The 21,717-nt window shown below is 42.9% G+C and overlaps 1 protein-coding gene across 4 annotated transcripts; it reads left to right on the forward strand.

Annotated features, from left to right (window-relative positions):
* The first annotated feature begins 818 nt into the window (after positions 1 to 818).
* LOC115117651 (tyrosine-protein phosphatase non-receptor type 7-like) lies at positions 819 to 13,774 on the forward strand. 4 transcript variants are annotated; one of them, XM_029646142.2, is made up of 11 exons: positions 4,694 to 5,037; positions 5,164 to 5,222; positions 5,662 to 5,797; positions 6,103 to 6,292; positions 6,392 to 6,476; positions 6,584 to 6,669; positions 6,982 to 7,119; positions 9,532 to 9,642; positions 10,259 to 10,416; positions 12,043 to 12,156; positions 13,548 to 13,774. In XM_029646142.2, the coding sequence occupies exons 3-11, from the start codon at positions 5,679 to 5,681 to the stop codon at positions 13,690 to 13,692; spliced, it is 1,146 nt and encodes a 381-aa protein (XP_029502002.2). In that variant the 5' UTR covers positions 4,694 to 5,037; positions 5,164 to 5,222; positions 5,662 to 5,678; the 3' UTR covers positions 13,693 to 13,774. The 4 variants fall into 4 exon arrangements, with proteins under 4 accessions (XP_029502001.2, XP_029502002.2, XP_029502000.2 ...); XM_029646141.2 differs by lacking the exons at positions 4,694 to 5,037; positions 5,164 to 5,222 and adding an exon at positions 819 to 988; XM_029646140.2 differs by lacking the exon at positions 5,164 to 5,222.
* The last annotated feature ends 7,943 nt before the right edge of the window (positions 13,775 to 21,717 follow it).

A 21,717-nucleotide genomic window follows, 5' to 3' on the forward strand; every position in this document is an offset into this window, starting at 1 on the left:
GTGAGATGGTTAAATAGGGGATGTAATGAAGGAATGTAAAACAGCCGTGTGTGTGTATTCAGACAAAACTAAACGAAACAGAAAAATGGATGGGTAGTGACTAGAAAGCCGGTGACGTCGACCGCCGAACACCACCTGAACACCACCCGAACAAGGAGAAGGGCCGACTACAGGGACCTTTATCAGCCGCCCCATAATAGGAAACTATTCAGCGTTTCTACAGGAAGAAGACTAATACCCGTGTTCTATCAACATTATTGATGTATTTCAGATTGTTCATGTAAAAGATCATGTGGTATCAATGACTTACCTGGTTAAATAAAGGCTAAATAACTGAATGAATAAAATAACCCTGCTATTCACTTTGTCACCCAGCTGTTTCCATCACAGCAATGCTTATTTTCACGACAATTTCATAAACATTAGACCATTTCGCCCACAGCGACTGTTATTCACTTTTGTACTGTGGAGACACTGTGATGAAATGAGAAAATACTTGCAATAGGGCTCTTACATTTGACATAGTATATTATTCACTCAATGGTTGTATTGGTGTAATTGTGGACATTGGTCCCTTGTTGCTGTAGAGAAAATAATAGCCAACATAAAATTCACATTTGAGGTTACTGTGCTCTCCTTGGAGGTTACACAAAGCCAGTGGCACTGAGTCTGCAGGGGTGAGGCAGCCTTGAATGTTGTGTGTGTTTGTGTACGTGTGCGTGTGCGTGTGTGGAAATGAGGGTATGAGAGTATGAGTGGGTGGGTGGGTAGAGAGGAAGCGGTGGAGAGGTAGAAAAAAGGAAGAAAAAAATGATTGTCTCATAAGCTTCCCTAAAGCCAAGCAGTAAAGAGTCAAACCTGCCTGTGTCTGTGCTGCTGGCTCATCTGGACTGAGACCTTGGTCCAACACACATCCACACAGTACACAGGAACACAAGGAGAGAGGCGATAACTGAGGGCCAACTTCGACTGCAGTCCCCTTGCGCTGGTGAGTTACCTGCTGGGCCTATCTCATTGACAGTGTGATAGTGACAACCAAGAGGCATATACATACTGTACTGTATGCCTGCAGATAAACTACAGATTGTCTTCAGCTTGTTATAATGTTTACCCCGTCATCATATCACTTGGAATTAACCTCACTTTTTCGCCAAGAACATGGAAGACTCGCTAGTCAGTCTGAGCCCAGCTGATTTCAGCTCAGTCTTCCATCATTACAGTACGGCGTGCGGTTATGTTCTGAGCTTCCTTACCATATTTTTTGTTGTTGTGCTATATGTAATAATTATAAACTGGGTGGTTTGAGCCCTGAATGCTGATTGGCCTGCAGCCGTGGTATATCAGACCGCATATCACAGGTATGACAAAATATGTATTTCTACTGTTCTAATTATGTTGACAACCAGTTTATAATAGAAATAAGTCACCTGGGGGGTTTGTGGTATGTCAAATCAAATCACGTTTTATTGGTCACGTACACATGATTAGCAAATGTTATTGCGGGTGTAGAGAAATGCTTGTGCTTCTAGCTCTGACAGTGCAGCAGTATCTAACAAGTAGTCTAACTATTACACAACATATACCCAATACACACAAATCTAAGTAAAGGAATGGGATTAAGAATATATAGACTAAGATACAATTAAATAGTATGGAATACAGTATATACATATGAGATGAGTAATGTCAGAGCAGCATAGACTAAGATACAGTAGAATAGTATGGAATACAGTATATATATATATATATATATATATATATATATATATATATATATATATATATATATATATATATATATATATATATGAGCTGGGTAATGCAAGATATGTAGACATTATTAAAGTGACTAGTGTTCCATTTATTAAAGTGGCCAGTGATTTCAAGTCTATGTATATAGGTCAGCAGCCTCTGACGTGCTAGTGACTCCGCGTTGCATCGTGCTTAAGAACAGCCATTAGCCGTGGTATATTGGCCATATACCACAGCCCCTTGGGCCTTATTGCTTAACTATAAATAAACACATCACCTCTTCATCATTTAATATACTAATAGTCACTGAAGTCTTATTTATATTTATATTTTAAATGTTTATATTTTTATTTGAAAAAAATATATATATCATTTTCTTTGAAAATGCGTTTGCGCTCATATCAAACTTGAAAGCTATTTACATTTTTACTATTTGCTTTCAGAATGTATTCTCCTTTTGTTGTGTTACAGCCTGAATTCAAAATTGATTACGTTGATGTATTTTTCTCACCCATCTACTCACAATACCCCATAGTGACAAAGTGAAAACATGTTTTTAGAAATGTTGGCAAATTTAGAAAGAGTCTATACATTGTAGAAGCACCTTTGGCAGTGATTATAGCTGTGAGTCTTTCTGGGTAAGTCTCTAAGAGCTTTCCACACCTGGATTGTGCAACATTTGTCCATTATTCTTTTCAAAATTCTTAAACATCTGTCAAATTCGTTGTTGATCTTTTGCATTTTCAGGTCTTGCCATAGATTTTCAAGTACGTCAAAACTGTAACTCAGGTACACAGGTACACTCAGTGTAGATGTCGCCTTGTGTTGCCTTGTGTTTTAGGTTGTTGTGATGCTGAAAGGTGACTTCATCTCTCAGTCTCTGGTAGAAAGCAGACAGAACCAGTTTTCCTCTTGAATTCTGCCTGTGCTTAGCTTCATTCCATTTCTTTTTTATTCTTGAAAAATTCCCCAGTCCTTAACGATGACAAACATACCCATAACATGATGCAGCCACCACTATGCTTGAAAATATGAAGAGTGGTACTCAATGATGTGTTGCATTGGATTTTCCCCAAAAACATAACACTTTTGTATTCAGGACAAAAAGTGATTTGCTTTGCCACATTTTTGCAGTTTTACTTTAATGCCTTGTTGCAAACAAGAAGCATGTTTTGGAATATTTGTATCTTGCACAGGCTCTCTTCTTTTCACTCTGTCAGTTAGGTTAGTATTGTGGAGTAACTACAATGTTGTTGATCCATCCTCAGATTTCTCCTATCACAGCCATTAAACTCTGTGATTGTTTTAAAGTCACCTTTGGCTCATAGCAATTGAGTCAGGAAGGACGCCTTTATCTTTGTAGTGACGGGGGTGTATTGATACACCATCCAACGTGTAATGAATAACTTCACTTCAAAAGGAATATTCAATGTCTGCTTTTTTAAATTGTATTACCCATCTACCAATAGATGACCTTGTTTGTGAGGCAGTGGAAAACCTCCCTGCACTTTGTGGTTGAATCTGTGTTTGGAATTCATTGCTTGACTGAGGGACCTTACAGATAAATTGAATGTGTGGGGTACAGAGATGAGGTAGTCACTAAAAAATCATGTTAAACAATATTATTGCACACAGAGTCCATTCATGCAACTTATTATGTGACTTGTTAAGCACATTTTCACTCCTGAACGTACTTAGGATTGCCACAACAAAGGGGTTCAATACTTATTGACTCAAGACATTCAATTTTTTCATTTTTCATTCATTAGTAAAAAATATATATATATTAATGAAAACCACTATTCCACGTTGGCATCATGGGGTGTAAATTCCGGCTGTAATACAACATTGGGAATATGTGAATGGGTGTGAATACTGTCTTAAGGCACTGTACTTCTCTGAGATTATTTCTATTTTGTTTATTTGGTACGTTATTTATTTCTGTCATACAATCCCGCTTCAAGGACTTCATCAGCAAATATACTGTATGCGAACGTTTGTTAGTATGATGAATAAATCATTGCATATTTGCAGCTGCCTTGAGCCTAGAGTCACTGAGGAATGACTCTACTGATTCACCTATTGGCAAAAAAAACAGCTTTACAACACCAGCTTTACAACACCAGCTTTACAATACCAGCTTTACAACACCCGCTTTACAACACCAGCTTTACAACACCAGCTTTACAATACCAGCTTTACAATACCAGCTTTACAACATCAGCTTTACAATACCAGCTTTACAACACCAGCTTTACAATACCAGCTTTACAACACCAGCTTTACAACACCAGCTTTACAATACCAGCTTTACAATACCAGCTTTACAATACCAGCTTTACAATACCAGCTTTACAACACCAGCTTTACAATACCAGCTTTACAATACCAGCTTTACAATACCAGCTTTACAACACCAGCTTTACAACACCAGCTTTACAACACCAGCTTTACAATACCAGCTTTACAACATCAGCTTTACAATACCAGCTTTACAACACCAGCTTTACAACACCAGCTTTACAATACCAGCTTTACAATACCAGCTTTACAACATCAGCTTTACAACACCAGCTTTACAATACCAGCTTTACAATACCAGCTTTACAACATCAGCTTTACAATACCAGCTTTACAACACCAGCTTTACAACACCAGCTTTACAATACCAGCTTTACAACACCAGCTTTACAATACCAGCTTTACAACACCAGCTTTACAACACCAGCTTTACAATACCAGCTTTACAATACCAGCTTTACAACACCAGCTTTACAATATCAGCTTTACAACACCAGCTTTACAATACCAGCTTTACAATACCAGCTTTACAACACCAGCTTTACAACATCAGCTTTACAACACCAGCTTTACAATATCAGCTTTACAACACCAGCTTTACAATACCAGCTTTACAACACCAGCTTTACAACATCAGCTTTACAACACCAGCTTTACAACATCAGCTTTACAACACCAGCTTTACAATACCAGCTTTACAACATTCTCCCCCTTCTTTTCCCTCCAGGAACTTCTCAGTGATTGATCCACTCTCACGTTTAGACATGTGCACCTGAAGCCAAAGAAGAGGCTAGCTATTAACATACTGAGTCACTGTGTCAAAAAGACTGCATGTCTGTGCCTGCTCACTCTCTACTTCTCACTGTGTTACTCTCTCTCTCCCGCTCTCTCTCTTTCTGTTTCTCACTGTGGTTGGTTCATGTCAATGGCAGACATTTCATTTGGTTTAGGATTACTCTGACATGTTGACAGACCAGGATTCAGGTATGGATAGATCCTAGTTTAGCGACAATCAGGCAACAAAGGAGAGAAATTATGTCTGATGATCTGAAAAATAAATGTTTAGTCAATGGTGTTTCTCTACTGCGTGTCATGTGTTGTGAATGTCAGTTTCAGGGGATGTGAGATCTTTCATTAACTGCTGTTCTTTTGACAAGAAGAGTTGACAAGTAGGGTGAAATATTTTAAATTCCATCTGAATTGAATTACTTTTGTGGTGTGTTCACTGTGTAGGCATAGTAAGGGAATAATGTGATCTCTCTCCTCTCCCTCTCTCCCTCTCTCCCCCTCCCTCCCTCTCTTTCTCTCTCCCTCCCTCTCTCTCTCCCTCCCTCCCCCTCTTTCTCGTTCTCCCCCTTCCTCTCTCTCTCTCTCTCTCTCGCTCTCTCTCTCTCTCTCTCTCTCTCCCTCCCTCCCTCCCTCCCTCCTCCCCTCTCTCCCTCCCTCCCTATCTGTCTCTCTCTCTCTCCCTCCCTCCCTCCTCCCCTCTCTCCCTCCCTCCCTATCTGTCTCTCTCTCTCTCCTCCCTCTTTGTCTCTCGCTGTCTCTCTCTGTGTCTCTGTCTCTGTCTCTCTCTGTCTTGGGATTGTTTTCACTCAATTCAACCAGTAATTCAACACAGCACCATGAGTGAGTCAGTAGAATCCACATCATCATCATCAACATCACACCCTGTGGACAAAGACCAGTCATCCTCCTGCCCTGCTGCCGCAGCCCCTCGCAAAACAGTCCGGCTCCAGGAGAGGTACACACATCCATGATATAACTCACAGTACTGTCATCAAGGCCATGATAAACTACAGTACCAGTCAAAAGTTTGGACACACCTACTCATTCAAGGGTTTTTCTTTATTTTTACTATTTTTTACATTGTAGAATAATAGTGAAGATATCAAAACTATGAAATAACACGTATGGAATCATGCAGTAACCAAACAAATGTTAAACAAATCGAAATATATTTTATGATAAACTATAAGTGATACATTACGTAAATGCATATAGAGTCCTTGATCGTTTTGTCCTCTCTGTGGTTCCAATCATCCTCAGACGGGGATCCAATGTGTCCCTGGTGCTGGGCGTGAGCAGTCTCAGTCTGGAAGCAGTGGAGACCCTATGCTCCATCTCCACTCCCAGAGAGACCATCCTCCACCTGCTGAGGACCTCAACACGCCCTCTGACCCCCTCTCAGCTGCAGGAGGCGTCTGAAGAGACCAGCAGGCTGAACTCAGAGTACCAGGTTGGCATCTACTGTAACTGTTACTATGTGCAGACAATTGACTGCAAGCAGGATCAAGTTGAATCTGGACCTTTAAGCCTGTCCGTTTTTTTCCAACAGAAAATTCCTCCAAACTTTGTGAATCCTTCAGAGCTGGATATTCCAGGACGAGCTTTAAAGGACAGATACAAGACCATACTGCCAAGTGAGTGACTAAGTAAAATTGATAAGAATAAGTTGATAAATGCTGAAACACACTGGCACCCAGACAATATAATAACCTATGTATAAACTCTAATCATGTTTAAGCAGATCCTGAGACCCGTGTGTGTCTGAGGAACCCCGCAGCAGAGGAGGCGAGTGAGACTGAGAGATACATCAACGCTAACTACATAAAGGTTAGAACCACCTGTAATTAAGAGGGTCATTGGTTTTTAATTGTGTTTAAGTTACGCAGACTTAAAGTCATTCTAGACCCTTATGGGGATGAAGAAGTGTAAGTAGGTGAACATGAAGTCATGCAAAAAGGTCATAAAAATGTATATAAAAGGTTGTGTGAAAGTATAGCATACGCATTGCACAGAGGATGTTAAGGATGTGGAGAGTGATATAGTTGATTTACGTGGGTGTATCATGATGTCAACCAAGGAAACCCACAGGAAGTCAAAGTGGAAATGACACAGCCCCATATCTTGCTGTCGCCCACGCAGGGTTACAACGGTGCACCTAGCGCCTACATCGCCACCCAGGGCCCCATGCTCAACACCGTGCACGACTTCTGGGAAATGGTGTGGCAGGAGAGATCCACCACCATTGTCATGATCACCAAGCTGAAGGAGAAGAAGGAGGTGAAATCCCATCCTGCTTCCATTTCTCTCCTAACCTCTAAAAGTCTAAGCCGTTGTGTGTGTGTGTATGTGTGGGGGGGGGGGGGTTCTACTACGCTAGTAGAGGTTGTTAAAAACAATCCATATTTCAGCTTAGTAGAACACCCCTCCCCCCCTTTAGCTATTTAATTTAGTTCATTTAGCTATTTGATTTCAAATTTTAGGACCCCTTTATGTAAAACAAAAAATAAATATATATGTACATATACAGTTGAAGTCGGAAGTTTACATACACCTAAGCCAAATACATTTAAACTCAGTTTTTCACAATTCCTGACATTTAATCCTAATAAAAATTCCCTGTCTTAAGTCAGTTAGGATCACGACTTTATTTTAAGAATGTGAAATGTCAGAATAATAGTAGAGAGAATGATTTATTTCAGCTTTTATTTCTTTCATCACATTTCCAGTGGGTCAGAAGTTTACATACAGTCAATTGCCTTTAAATTGTTTAACTTGGGTCAAAAGTGTTGAGTAGCCTTCCACAAGCTTCCCACAATAAGTTGGGTGAATCTTGGCCCATTCCTCCTGACAGAGCGGGTGTAACTGAGTCAGGTTTGTAGGCCTCCTTGCTCACACACACGTTTTCAGTTCTGCCCACACATTTTCTATGGGATTGAGGTCAGGGCTTTGTGATGGCCACTCCAATACCTTGACATTGTTGTCCTTAAGCGATTTTGCCACAACTTTGGAAGTTTGCTTGGGGTCATTGTCCATTTGGAAGACACATTTGCGACCAAGCTTTAACTTCCTGACAGTCTTGAAATGTTGCTTCAATATATCTACATAATTTTCCTACCTCATGATGCTATCTATTTTGTGAAGTGCACCAGTCCCTCCTGCAGCAAAGCACACCCACAACATGATGCTGCCACCCCCGTGCTTCACAGTTGGGATGGTGTTCTTCGGCTTGCAAGCATCCCCTTTTTTCCTCCAAACATAACGATGGTCATTTTGTTTGATGTACGATCTTTTTCCCCATGTGCAGTTGCAAACCATAGTCTGGCTTTTTTTATGGCAGGTTTCGGAGCAGTGGCTTCTTCATTGCTGAGCGGCCTTTCAAGTTATGTCGATATAGGACTCGTTTTATGGGGATATAAATACTTTTGAACCAGCATCTTCACAAGGTCCTTTGCTTTTGTTCTGGAATTGATTTGCACTTTTTGTACCAAAGTACGTTCATCTCTAGGAGACAGAACGTGTCTCCTTCCTGAGCGGTATGACGGCTGTGTGGTCCCATGGTGTTTATACTTGCGTACTATTGTTTGTGCAAATGAACGTGGTACCTTCAGGCGTTTGGAAATTGCTCCCAAGGATGAACCAGACTTGTGGAGGTCAACAATTTTATTTCTGAGGTCTTGGCTGATTTCTTCTCATTTTCCCATGATGTCAAGCAAAGAGGCACTGAGCTTGAAGGTAGTCCTTGAAATACATCCACAATTAGCCTATCAGAAGCTTCTAAAGCCATGACATCATTTTCTGGAATTTTCAAAGCTGTTTAAAGACACAGTCAACTTAGTGTATGTAAACTTCTGACCCACTGGAATTGTGATACAGTGAATTATAAGTGAAATAATCTGTCTGTAAACAATTGTTCGAAAAATTACTTGTGTCATGCACAAAGTAGATGTCCTAACCGACGTGCCAAATCCATAGTTTGTTATCAGAAAATTTGTGGAGTGGTTGAAAAACTAGTTTTAATGACTCCAACCTAAGTGTATGTAATCTCAGACTTCAACTGTATATATATATATACATTTTTGGGGGGATAAAATATTGAATTTGGCCTTTCCTACTAAAGCCCATAGAAACACATCAATAAATGGCAACAAAGAGTCAAAAAATGTATCATAAGGAATAAGGTTTGTGAGAGTCTTATCTTTCTGTTGAGTGGGCCTATTAATTTGCATGGACGTTTTCGTGAGAAGACCAATTTTCAGGATGTCTCCTGGTCTGACAAACACCGCTGTGGCTCGGCCACCTTCCAACACATATGGGATGTCTCATGGTCTGACAAACACGGCTGTAGCTCGGCCACATTCCACCGCAGATGGAATGTCTCATGGTCTGACAAACACCGCTGTGGCTCGGCCACCTTCCACCGCAGATGGAGCAGGCCGACATAGGCGGATGCAGTGGGTTGAGACGCACAGCCCATGTAAAAAGATATCTCCAGCTTAAACTGACAGATTTTGATGGGGATTTTTTTATTCTGTTTCTTAGATTGATGTGTCAATAAATCTTGAAGTCTAACCTCCTAACGGGTTTCCTTTGACAGACCCATTGGTGATAAAGCAGAGATGGTTTATAAAATCCTTGTTAGAGACTTTGGGTCATGTCTGAAGTATACAGAAAGTGTGTTCTGTATTTCAGAAGTGTGAGCTTTACTGGCCAGAGAAGGAGGGCAGCTATGGCAGATTTGAGCTCAGAGTGGCCATTGTGAAAGAATGTGATGGCTACACAATTCGAGACATAATTATTCAGGTGAGATAGTAGGTTATTGTTGTCTGAACATCTCATAATGCCAGTAAAAGCTCTGGGTTACACCAGTTTCAGAACTTCAACACTTCTGAATGATAGAAGGGATGGATGAATAAATGAATGCATGGATGGACCGATAAATGAATGAAGGGATGGATGGATGAATGAATGAATGAATGGATGGATGGATGGATGGATGGATGGATGGATGGATGGATGGATGGATGAATGGATGGATGAATGAATGAATGAATGAATGAATGAATGAATGAATGAATGAATGAATGGATGGATGGATGGATGGATGGATGGATGGATGGATGGATGGATGGATTGATTAATGTAGGGATGGATGGATGAATTAATGAAGGGATGGATGGATGGATGGATGGATGGATGGATGGATGGATGGATGGATGGATGGATGGATGGATGGATGGATGGATGGATGGATGGATGGATGGATGGATGAATGAATGAATGGATGGATGGATGGATTAATGTAGGGATGGATGGATGAATTAATGAAGGGATGGATGGATGGATGGATGAATTAATGAAGGGACGGATGGATGGATGAATGAAGCAGTTAACTTACTAACAACAATGTGTCCTACAGGTGGGCTCAGAGAGCAGGCAGGTGAGGCACTACTGGTACTCCACATGGCCAGACCACCAGACTCCAGACTGTACTGGACCTCTGCTCAGACTGGTGGCGGACGTGGAGGAACACAAGCAGTCCCACCCCGGCCTAGGAACCACCATCGTCCATTGCAGGTCCACACTAAAACAACCCTTAACACTGGCTCTCATTAACACAACCCTTAACACTGGCTCTCATTAACACAACCCTTAACACTGGCTCTCATTAACACAACCCTTAATACTGGCTCTCATTAACACAACCCTTAATACTGGCTCTCATTAACACAACCCTTAACACTGGCTCTCACAACCCTTAACACTGGCTCTCATTAACACAACCCTTAACACTGGCTCTCATTAACACAACCCTTAACACTGGCTCTCATTAACACAACCCTTAATACTGGCTCTCACAACCCTTAACACTGGCTCTCATTAACACAACCCTTAACACTGGCTCTCATTAACACAACCCTTAACACTGGCTCTCATTAACACAACCCTTAATACTGGCTCTCATTAACACAACCCTTAATACTGGCTCTCATTAACACAACCCTTAACACTGGCTCTCACATCCCTTAACACTGGCTCTCACAACCCTTAACACTGGCTCTCATTAACACAACCCTTAACACTGGCTCTCATTAACACAACCCTTAACACTGGCTCTCATTAACACAACCCTTAATACTGGCTCTCACAACCCTTAACACTGGCTCTCATTAACACAACCCTTAACACTGGCTCTCATTAACACAACCCTTAACACTGGCTCTCATTAACACAACCCTTAACACTGGCTCTCATTAACACAACCCTTAACACTGGCTCTCATTAACACAACCCTTAACACTGGCTCTCATTAACACAACCCTTAACACTGGCTCTCATTAACACAACCCTTAACACTGGCTCTCATTAACACAACCCTTAACACTGGCTCTCATTAACACAACCCTTAACACTGGCTCTCATTAACACAACCCTTAACACTGGCTCTCATTATCACAACCCTTAACACTGGCTCTCATTAACACAACCCTTAACACTGGCTCTCATTAACACAACCCTTAACACTGGCTCTCATGAACACAACCCTTAACACTGGCTCTCATTATCACAACCCTTAACACTGGCTCTCATTAACTGTCACTTTGGTAAATGTGAGAGAACTAACATCGGCATATGTTATAGAATGTCCTTGATAAGAAAACAGTCCGAGGCTAATTGTACGGTTCTCGCTTCCTGTGTGTTTATACAGTATATATACAAAAGTATGTGGACACCCTTAAGGGAGGCTTCATTTCACATACCATGTCAGTCAGAATGAACTTCTCACAATAATGATTTACCGCGACTAGCTTGAGTTCACTTACTGACGACAAAGGTGAATGCTATGGAATTAATGTTGTGTTGTGTTCGATACGTGTATGTTCTGTATGTGGACTGTGTATTGCAGGCAAATACTGTAGCAGAGACTGGAGAATAGATACATGTCCTTTCCAACAAGTCAGTTCGTCAAATTTCTGCTCTGCTAATTTAGGACCGTTGTCTGGAGACTCGTAGGATTTCCAGTGTCTCCATCACGTGTTTCTCTGTCTGTGTTGTTTATAACAAAGCCCCCTGGCTGCCTTCACGTTCCTTTCACATTTTAAAAAGGGGTGACTGGTAGAACAGGTTGTCAGGAGGATCAGGTTGGAGTCAGACATGCTGTGACTCTACTTGACCTAATTTGTCATATGCTCTCCACTACAGTGCAGGGATTGGTAGAACTGGTTGTTTCATCGCCAGCAGCATTGGATGCCTGCAGCTAAAACACACCAGTAAGGCTGACGTGCTTGGAATCGTCTGCAAGTTACGCCTCGACAGGTACTAGCTACTACACACTGCCCTGCTGCTGCCCTGCTGCTGGTAGTAAAGCGCCAGGCACGTTTAAATCAAACTCTGTTTCTATCAAGTAAACTATCAAGTGAGCACCTTGTTTCAAACAATGCATTTGAAATTTGTCTTGAGTTATTTAAAAAGTGCTGTAGTGATAGGGATGTTAGATGTGGAGCTTGGAGATGCTGCTCCTTCACTCTCTGCCGCTCTGTGTTGCTCTTTGGGGTTTTAGGGTGGGTATCTGTGTTGCTCTTTGGGGTTTTAGGGTGGGTATCTGTGTTGTTCTTTGGGGCTTTAGGGTGGGTATCTGTGTTGCTCTTTGGGGTTTTAGGGTGGGCATCTGTGTTGCTCTTTGGGGTTTTAGGGTGGGTATCTGTGTTGCTCTTTGGGGTTTTAGGGTGGGTATCTGTGTTGCTCTTTGGGGTTTTAGGGTGGGTATCTGTGTTGCTCTTTGGGGTTTTAGGGTGGGTATCTGTGTTGCTCTTTGGGGTTTTAGGGTGGGTATCTGTGTTGCTCTTTGGGGTTTTAGGGTGGGTATCTGTGTTGCTCTTTGGGGTTTTAGGGTGGGTATCTGTGTTGCTCTTTGGGGTTTTAGGGTGGGTATCTGTGTTGCTCTTTGGGGTTATAGGCTGGGTATCTGTGTTGCTCTTTGGGGTTTTAGGGTGGGTATCTGTGTTGCTCTTTGGGGTTTTAGGGTGGGTATCTGTGTTGATCTTTGGGGTTATAGGCTGGGTATCTGTGTTGCTCTTTGGGGTTATAGGCTGGGTATCTGTGTTGCTCTTTGGGGTTATAGGCTGGGTATCTGTGTTGTTCTTTGGGGTTTTAGGCTGGGTATCTGTGTTGTTCTTTGGGGTTCTAGGCTGGGTATCTGTGTTGCTCTTTGGGGTTATAGGCTGGGTATCTGTGTTGTTCTTTGGGGTTTTAGGCTGGGTATCTGTGTTGTTCTTTGGGGTTTTAGGCTGGGTATCTGTGTTGCTCTTTGGGGTTATAGGCTGGGTATCTGTGTTGCTCTTTGGGGTTATAGGCTGGGTATCTGTGTTGTTCTTTGGGGTTTTAGGCTGGGTATCTGTGTTGTTCTTTGGGGTTCTAGGCTGGGTATCTGTGTTGCTCTTTGGGGTTCTAGGCTGGGTATCTGTGTTGCTGTTTGGGGTTCTAGGCTGGGTATCTGTGTTGTTCTTTGGGGTTCTAGGCTGGGTATCTGTGTTGCTCTTTGGGGTTCTAGGCTGGGTATCTGTGTTGCTCTTTGGGGTTCTAGGCTGGGTATCTGTGTTGCTCTTTGGGGTTCTAGGCTGGGTATCTGTAAAGCACTTTCTGACAACTGCTGATGTAAAAAAGGCTTTATAAAATAAATGTGATTGATTGATTGTTTGTTTTGTCAGGGGTGGTATGATACAGACCAGTGAGCAGTACCAGTTCCTGTACCTTACCCTGGCCCAGTACAGCCGACAGCTGGTGAACACAGACTGTGGCTCAGAGAGCCCTGTCCCTGTCCAGACTGGCAGTACTACAGGAGAAACGCGGTGACAGAGAAAGCCCAGCTGAAGCTCTGTCTTTCTGTATGGGAGAACAAGATTCTGGAAATCTGTCTTTCTGTATGGGAGAACAAGATTCTGGAACTGTGTCTTTCTGTATGGGAGAACAAGATTCTGGAAATCTGTCTTTCTGTATGGGAGAACAAGATTCTGGAACTCTGTCTTTCTGTATGGGAGAACAAGCTTCTGGAACTCTGTCTTTCTGTATGGGAGAACACGCTTCTGGAACTGTCTTTCTGTATGGGAGAACAAGCTTCTGGAACTCTGTCTTTCTGTATGGGAGAACAAGATTCTGGAACTCTGTCTTTCTGTATGGGAGAACAATATTCTGGAACTCTGTCTTTCTGTATGGGAGAACAAGCTTCTGGAACTCTGTCTTTCTGTATGGGAGAACAAGATTCTGGAACTCTGTCTTTCTGTATGGGAGAACAAGATTCTGGAACTCTGTCTTTCTGTATGGGAGAACAAGATTCTGGAACTCTGTCTTTCTGTATGGGAGAACACGATTCTGGAACTCTGCTCATGTGCTGTCTGTGGCAATCTCATCCCCTTGACTGTGACATTTATTGCAGCATTTTTATGGGCACGTGGGACTCGTTTGAATTGTATTGAAATTCATGAATAATCATTTTGTCCATATTTGCTACCCTGATAATAAATATGTTATGCCCTTGGCTTTAATTAATTGCAGTCCATTTGACATTCTGAAGACAAAATACATACACCACAGTTCAAATGTTTGGGGTCACTTAGAAATGTCCTTGTTTTTGAAAGAAAAGCACATTTTTTGTCCATTAAATGAACATAAAATTGATCAGATACACAGTGTAGATATTGTTGATGTTGTAAATGACTATTGCGGCTGATTTTTTATGGAAAACACCAGTCTCAACGTCAACAGCGAAGAGACGACTCCGGCATGCTGGCCTTCTAGGCAGAGTTCCTCTTTCCAGTGTCTGTGCTCTTTTGCCCATCTTAATCTATTATTTTTATTGGCCAGTCTGAGATATGTCTTTTTCTTTGCAACTCTGCCTAGAAGGCCAGCATCCCGGAGTTGCCACTTCACTGTTGACGTTGAGACTGGTGTTTTGCGGATACTATTTAATGAAGCTGCCAGTTGAGGACTTGTGAGGCGTCTGTTTCTCAAACTAGACACTCTAATGTACTTGTCCTCTTGCTCAGTTGTGCACCGGGGCCTCCCACTCCTCTTTCTATTCTGGTTAGAGTCAGTTTGCTCTGTTCTGTGAAGGGAGTCGTACACAGCGTTGTACGAGATCTTCAGTTTCTTGGCCATTTCGCGCATGGAATAGCCTTCATTTCTCAGAGCAAGAATAGACTGACGAGTTTCAGAAGAAAGGTCTTTGTTTCTGGCCATTTTGAGCCTGTATCGAACCCACAAATGCTGATGCTCCTGATACTCAACTAGTCTAAAGAAGGCCAGTTTTATTGCTTCTTTAATAAGAACAACAGTTTTCAGCTGTGCTAACATAATTGCAAAAGTGTTTAAATTGAGAAACTTGGATTAGCTAACATAACGTGCCATTGGAACACAGGAGTGATAGTTGCTGATAATGGGCCTCTGTGCGCCTATGTAGATATTCCATTAAAAATCAGCCATTTCCAGCTATAATAGTCATTTACAACATTAACAATGTCTACACTGTATTTCTGATCAATTTGATGTTATTTTAATGGACAAAAAAATGTGCTTTTCTTTCAAAAACAGGGACGTTTCTAAGTGACCCCAAACTTTTGAACGGTAGTGTAGTAGGTTATAATTTATTGTTTTTCTAGGTTCCAGGTTGATTTGCTAATTGATTAATAAATACATATTTATATGTAAAACAGAATTGATCAATAAATGTTGATATGTAAAACCGAAAGTGAAATACAGAAGAGCTACGGTGACGATCCCCTTCTCTCCAGCAGAGGGCAAGTGTCGTGAATTGAGAACATCATTTGCGGTGAGTCCCTCTTTCTCGAGCGCCTCTCTCACTTGGTGTTTCTAATTAGCATCATGGCAGCAACATTAGAGTCCCGGAAGCAACATCGAGAACTCCGGTTTTCTGATTTTGCCTTCAAAATAAAAGTCTGCAGTAAAACACTATGCGTATGATACGAAGTCAATCATTTGTGCAGCTTTGCAGAGAGCATAATGTTAAAATAGTGTTACAAAATTATAACTACATCAATCTAAACTAAAGAGAATTGCTTCTTTATATGTGATAAATAATATTAAACGTTGGAGCACATTGAGAAATGTCTGAATCTTAAGTAAATATATTGTACAGACCCTATTGATCTTTTTATTTATTTATTTATTTCACCTTTATTTAACCAGGTAGGCTAGTTGAGAACAAGTTCTCATTTGCAACTGCGACCTGGCCAAGATAAAGCATAGCAGTGTGAACAGACAACACAGAGTTACACATGGAGTAAACAATTAACAAGTCAATAACACAGTAGAAAAAAATGGGCAGTCTATATACAATGTGTGCAAAAGGCATGAGGAGGTAGGCGAATAATACAATTTTGCAGATTAACACTGGAGTGATAAATGATCAGATGGTCATGTACAGGTAGAGATATTGGTGTGCAAAAGAGCAGAAAAGTAAATAAATAAAAAAAAAACAGTATAAAAACAGTATGGGAATGAGGTAGGTGAAAATGGGTGGGCTATTTACCAATAGACTATGAACAGCTGCAGCGATCGGTTAGCTGCTTGGATAGCTGATGTTTGAAGTTGGTGAGGGAGATAAAAGTCTCCAACTTCAGCGATTTTTGCAGTTCGTTCCAGTTACAGGCAGCAGAGTACTGGAACGAAAGGCGGCCAAATGAGGTGTTGGCTTTAGGGATGATCAGTGAGATACACCTGCTGGAGCGCGTGCTACGGATGGGTGTTGCCATCGTGACCAGTGAACTGAGATAGGGCGGAGCTTTACCTAGCATGGACTTGTAGATGACCTGGAGCCAGTGGGTCTGGCGACGAATATGTAGCGAGGGCCAGCCGACTAGAGCATACAAGTCGCAGTGGTGGGTGGTATAAGGTGCTTTGGTGACAAAACGGATGGCACTGTGATAGACTGCATCCGAGGGGGTTTCAACAGGCTTTTCCGCTGCGACATCGCCAAAGATCCATCTGCTGGCCAAGGCCCGCGAGCTTTCTGAATCGCTGTATCTCCAGCTCACCGCATGAAGAGGAATAAACAGACTCACCCCATCGCGACGTCCCCCAAAGGTTAACTCTCTAGCCCTCGCTATCTCCCTGCTTGCTAATTCGGCCTGCTAACGGCTAGCTTGTCAAGCTCCGGTCCACTAACTGCTACCTTGTCTAGCTCGGGCCTACGAACTGTTAGCTTGTTAGCACAGGCCTGCTAACCGTCTGAACCACCGCGTCCCAATCACTCTCTGACCCCATTTACTTTCTATCTCTTTTTGATTTTTAATTTGTTTATACCTTCCGGAAACCTGCCTCACCCAATGTGATACGGAATCGCTGTTACTTTTACTCTTATTTTTATTTTTATGACACACTCAAGAACCTCCAGACGCTAACCAGCTAACTAGCTACAAGCTAGTTAGTCATTGTTAGTTTAAAAATAAAAAAAACCTGGATAACACTCGCCAGCCCAGCCCCCCTGCCCATCCACCGCTGCCCCCTGGACACTGATCTCTTGGCTACATAGCTGACGCACGCTGGACTGTCCATTAATCACAGTACTCCTTTCTGCTTGTTTGTCTTACCTGTCGGCCCCGTTGCCTAGTCAACGCCATTTTACCTGCTGTTTGTTGTGCTAGCGGATTAGCCTCGCCTACAGTTTTTAGCTAGCTTTCCAAATTCAACACCTGTGATTACTGTATGCCTCGCTGTATGTCTCTCTCAGATGTCAATATGCCTTGTATACTGTTGTTCAGGTTAGTTATAATTGTTTTAGTTCACAATGGAGCCCCTAGACCCACTCTGCATACCCCTGTTACCTCCTTTGTCCCACCTCCCACACATGCAGTGACCTCACCCATTACAACCAGCATGTCCAGAGATACAACCTGTCTCATCATCACCCAGTGCCTGGGCTTACCTCCGCTGTACCCGCACCCCACCATACCCCTGTCTGCGCATTATGCCCTGAATATATTCTACCATGCCCAGAAACCTGCTCCTCTTATCCTCTGCCCCCAACGCTCTAGGCGACCAGTTTTGATAGCCTTTAGCCGCACCCTCATACTACTCCTTCTCTGTTCCGCGGGTGATGTGGAGGTAAACCCAGGCCCTGCATGTCCCCAGGTACCCTCATTTGTTGACTTCTGTGATCGAAAAAGCCTTGGTTTTATGCATGTCAACATCAGAAGCCTCCTCCCTAAGTTTGTTTTACTCACTGCTTTAGCACACTCTGCTAACCCTGATGTCCTTGCCGTGTCTGAATCCTGGCTCAGGAAGGCCACCAAAAATTCAGAGATTTCCATACCCAATTATAACATCTTCCGTCAAGATAGAACTACCAAAGGGGGCGGAGTTGCAGTCTACTGCAGAGATAGCCTGCAAAGTAATGTCATACTTTCCAGGTCCATACCCAAACAGTTCAAACTACTAATTTTGAAAATTACCCTCTCCAGAAATAAGTCTCTCACTGTTGCCGCCTGAAACCGAGGCTATTGAGTCTGCCGATAAGAATATGGTGATTGACAGAGTCGAAAGGCGAGGTCGATGAAGACGGGTGCACAGTACTGTCTTTTATCGATGGCGGTTATGATATCGTTTAGTACCTTGAGCGTGGCTGAGGTGCACCCGTGACCGGCTCGGAAACCAGATTGCACAGCGGAGAAGGTACGGTGGGATTCGAGATGGTCAGTGACCTGTTTGTTGACTTGGCTTTCGAAGACCTTAGATAGGCAGGGCAGGATGGATATAGGTCTATAGCAGTTTGGGTCCAGGGTGTCTCCGCCTTTGAAGAGGGGGATGACTGCGGCAGCTTTCCAATCCTTGGGGATCTCAGACGATATGAAAGAGAGGTTGAACAGGCTGGTAATAGGGGTTGCGACAATGGCGGCAGATAGTTTCAGAAATAGAGGGTCCAGATTGTCAAGCCCAGCTGATTTGTACGGGTCTAGGTTTTGTAGCTCTTTCAGAACGTCTGCTATCTGGATTTGGGTAAAGGAGAACCTGGAGAGGCTTGGGCGAGGAGCTGCGGGGGGGGCGGAGCTGTTGGCCGAGGTTGGAGTAGCCAGGCAGAAGGCATGACCAGCCGTTGAGAAGTGCTTATTGAAGCTTTCGATAATCGTGGATTTATCGGTGGAGACCGTGTTACCTAGCCTCAGTGCAGTGGGCAGCTGGGAGGAGGTGCTCTTGTTCTCCATGGACTTCACAGTGTCCCAGAACTTTTTGGAGTTGGAGCTACAGGATGCAAACTTCTGCCTGAAGAAGCTGGCCTTAGCTTTCCTGACTGACTGCGTGTATTGGTTCCTGACTTCCCTGAACAGTTGCATATCACGGGGGCTATTCGATGCTATTGCAGTCCGCCACAGGATGTTTTTGTGCTGGTCAAGGGCAGTCAGGTCTGGAGTGAACCAAGGGCTGTATCTGTTCTTGGTTCTGCATTTTTTGAACGGAGCATGCTTATCTAAAATGGTGAGGAAGTTACTTTTAAAGAATGACCAGGCATCCTCAACTGACGGGATGAGGTCAATGTCCTTCCAGGATACCCGGGCCAGGTCGATTAGAAAGGCCTGCTCACAGAAGTGTTTTAGGGAGCGTTTGACAGTGATGAGGGGTGGTCGTTTGACTGCGGCTCCGTGGCGGATACAGGCAATGAGGCAGTGATCGCTGAGATCCTGGTTGAAGACAGCGGAGGTGTATTTGGAGGGCCAGTTGGTCAGGATGACGTCTATGAGGGTGCCCTTGTTTACAGAGTTAGGGTTGTACCTGGTGGGTTCCTTGATGATTTGAGTGAGATTGAGGGCATCTAGCTTACATTGTAGGACTGCCGGGGTGTTAAGCATATCCCAGTTTAGGTCACCTAACAGAACAAACTCTGAAGCTAGATGGGGGCGATCAATTCACAAATGGTGTCCAGGGCACAGCTGGGAGCTGAGGGTGGTCGGTAGCAGGCGGCAACAGTGAGAGACTTATTTCTGGAGAGGGTAATTTTCAAAATTAGTAGTTCGAACTGTTTGGGTATGGACCTGGAAAGTATGACATTACTTTGTAGGCTATCTCTGCAGTAGACTGCAACTCCGCCCCCTTTGGCAGTTCTATCTTGACGGAAGATGTTATAGTTGGGTATGGAAATCTCTGAATTTTTGGTGGCCTTCCTGAGCCAGGATTCAGACACGGCAAGGACATCAGGGTTAGCAGAGTGTGCTAAAGCAGTGAGTAAAACAAACTTAGGGAGGAGGCTTCTGATGTTGACATGCATAAAACCAAGGCTTTTTCGATCACAGAAGTCAACAAATGAGGGTACCTGGGGACATGCAGGGCCTGGGTTTACCTCCACATCACCCGCGGAACAGAGAAGGAGTAGTATGAGGGTGCGGCTAAAGGCTATCAAAACTGGTCGCCTAGAGCGTTGGGGGCAAAGGATAAGAGGAGCAGGTTTCTGGGCATGGTAGAATATATTCAGGGCATAATGCGCAGACAGGGGTATAGTGGGGTACGGGTACAGCGGAGGTAGGCCCAGGCACTGGGTGATGATGAGAGAGGTTGTATCTCTGGACATGCTGGTTGTAATGGGTGAGGTCACCGCATGTGTGGGAGGTGGGACAAAGGAGGTAACAGGGGTATGCAGAGTGGGTCTAGGGGCTCCATTGTGAACTAAAACAATGATAACTTACCTGAACAACAGTATACAAGGCATATTGTAGCCAAGAGATCAGTGATCTAGCACTAGAGTCTATATACAGTATATGGTGTTATTTCTGATTGTGGTCTAAATACCCAGCAGCCCTTTCTACTCCACTCATTCCAATGCTCCCAATGCAATACACTATAGGGCTATAAATTACATATTGCCTTATAGAGAAAAAACTATTCTGTGCCGATGTAAAAATGGGGTTGGGAGTACTGAGTAGGATCTGAAGAATGTGGTGTCATTTCATGGAGCTCTGAATATACAGAGTGTTGCTGTCCTAATAGTCTTTGCTCTATAAGCCAATATGTACTGCATATACAGTGATTCACATTGTGGCTAATTTATTTCACTTTGGAACATTTAATGCAAATGTTACTTAAATATGAAAAAATGTGAATCTTTGGTAATGTTTAGACAATTATTTGTCATATATCATGAATAAATACAGGATAACAGTGGTAGACCTGATCACTGACAACGATGAGACAGTCTATAGGGAGGAGGTCAGAGACCTGGCAGTGTGGTGCCAGGACAACAACCTCTCTCTCAATGTGATCAAGACAAAGGAGATGATTGTGGACTACAGTAAAAGGAGGACTGAGCACGCCCCCATTCTCATTGACGGGGCTGCAGTGGAGCAGGTTGAGAGCTTCAAGTTCCTTGGTGTCCACATCAACAACAAACTATCATGGTCCAAACACACCAAGACAGTCGTGAAGAGGGCACGACAATGCACAGTCACTTTACCCCTAACTACATGTACATATTACCTCAATTACCTTGACTAACCTGTACCCCGCACATTACCTTGACTAACCTGTTTATTTAGTAAATATTTTCTGAACTCTTAGTTGTCTTAAAACTGCATTGTTGGTTAAGGGCTTGTAATAATTTCACGGTAAGGTCTTCTTCACCTGTTGTATTCGGCGCATGTGACAAATAACATATGATTTGATATTGTGACACGTGGGGGACTTTTGTTTTGAAAATAATCCGAAATTGCGTGCCCAGAAATACTTTTTTAATGTTGCTGACGAGACGCTGATGCAAATACTTGTTTGTGGCTGATGCGATTCTGAAACCCCACCCAATGAGGAAGAACAACCCTTTTCCACTAGTTACCACAGCCACAAAGTCAAAATGGTCTTTTTCGAAAAAATAAATGAAAACAA

The sequence above is a fragment of the Oncorhynchus nerka genome, linkage group LG20, assembly GCF_034236695.1.
Source record: "Oncorhynchus nerka isolate Pitt River linkage group LG20, Oner_Uvic_2.0, whole genome shotgun sequence".
Classification (NCBI taxonomy): domain Eukaryota; kingdom Metazoa; phylum Chordata; class Actinopteri; order Salmoniformes; family Salmonidae; genus Oncorhynchus; species Oncorhynchus nerka.

What these genes read in the sequence shown, in the direction of transcription:
- LOC115117651 (XM_029646140.2), top strand. Translation starts at nt 5,016, where the DNA reads ATGTTGACAGACCAGGATTCAG. An exon ending in GGCTGAACTCAGAGTACCAG is followed by an intron (nt 6,293 to 6,391) that starts GTTGGCATCTAC and finishes TTTTTCCAACAG; the next exon opens with AAAATTCCTCCAAACTTTGT. An exon ending in TCAACGCTAACTACATAAAG is followed by an intron (nt 6,670 to 6,981) that starts GTTAGAACCACC and finishes TCGCCCACGCAG; the next exon opens with GGTTACAACGGTGCACCTAG.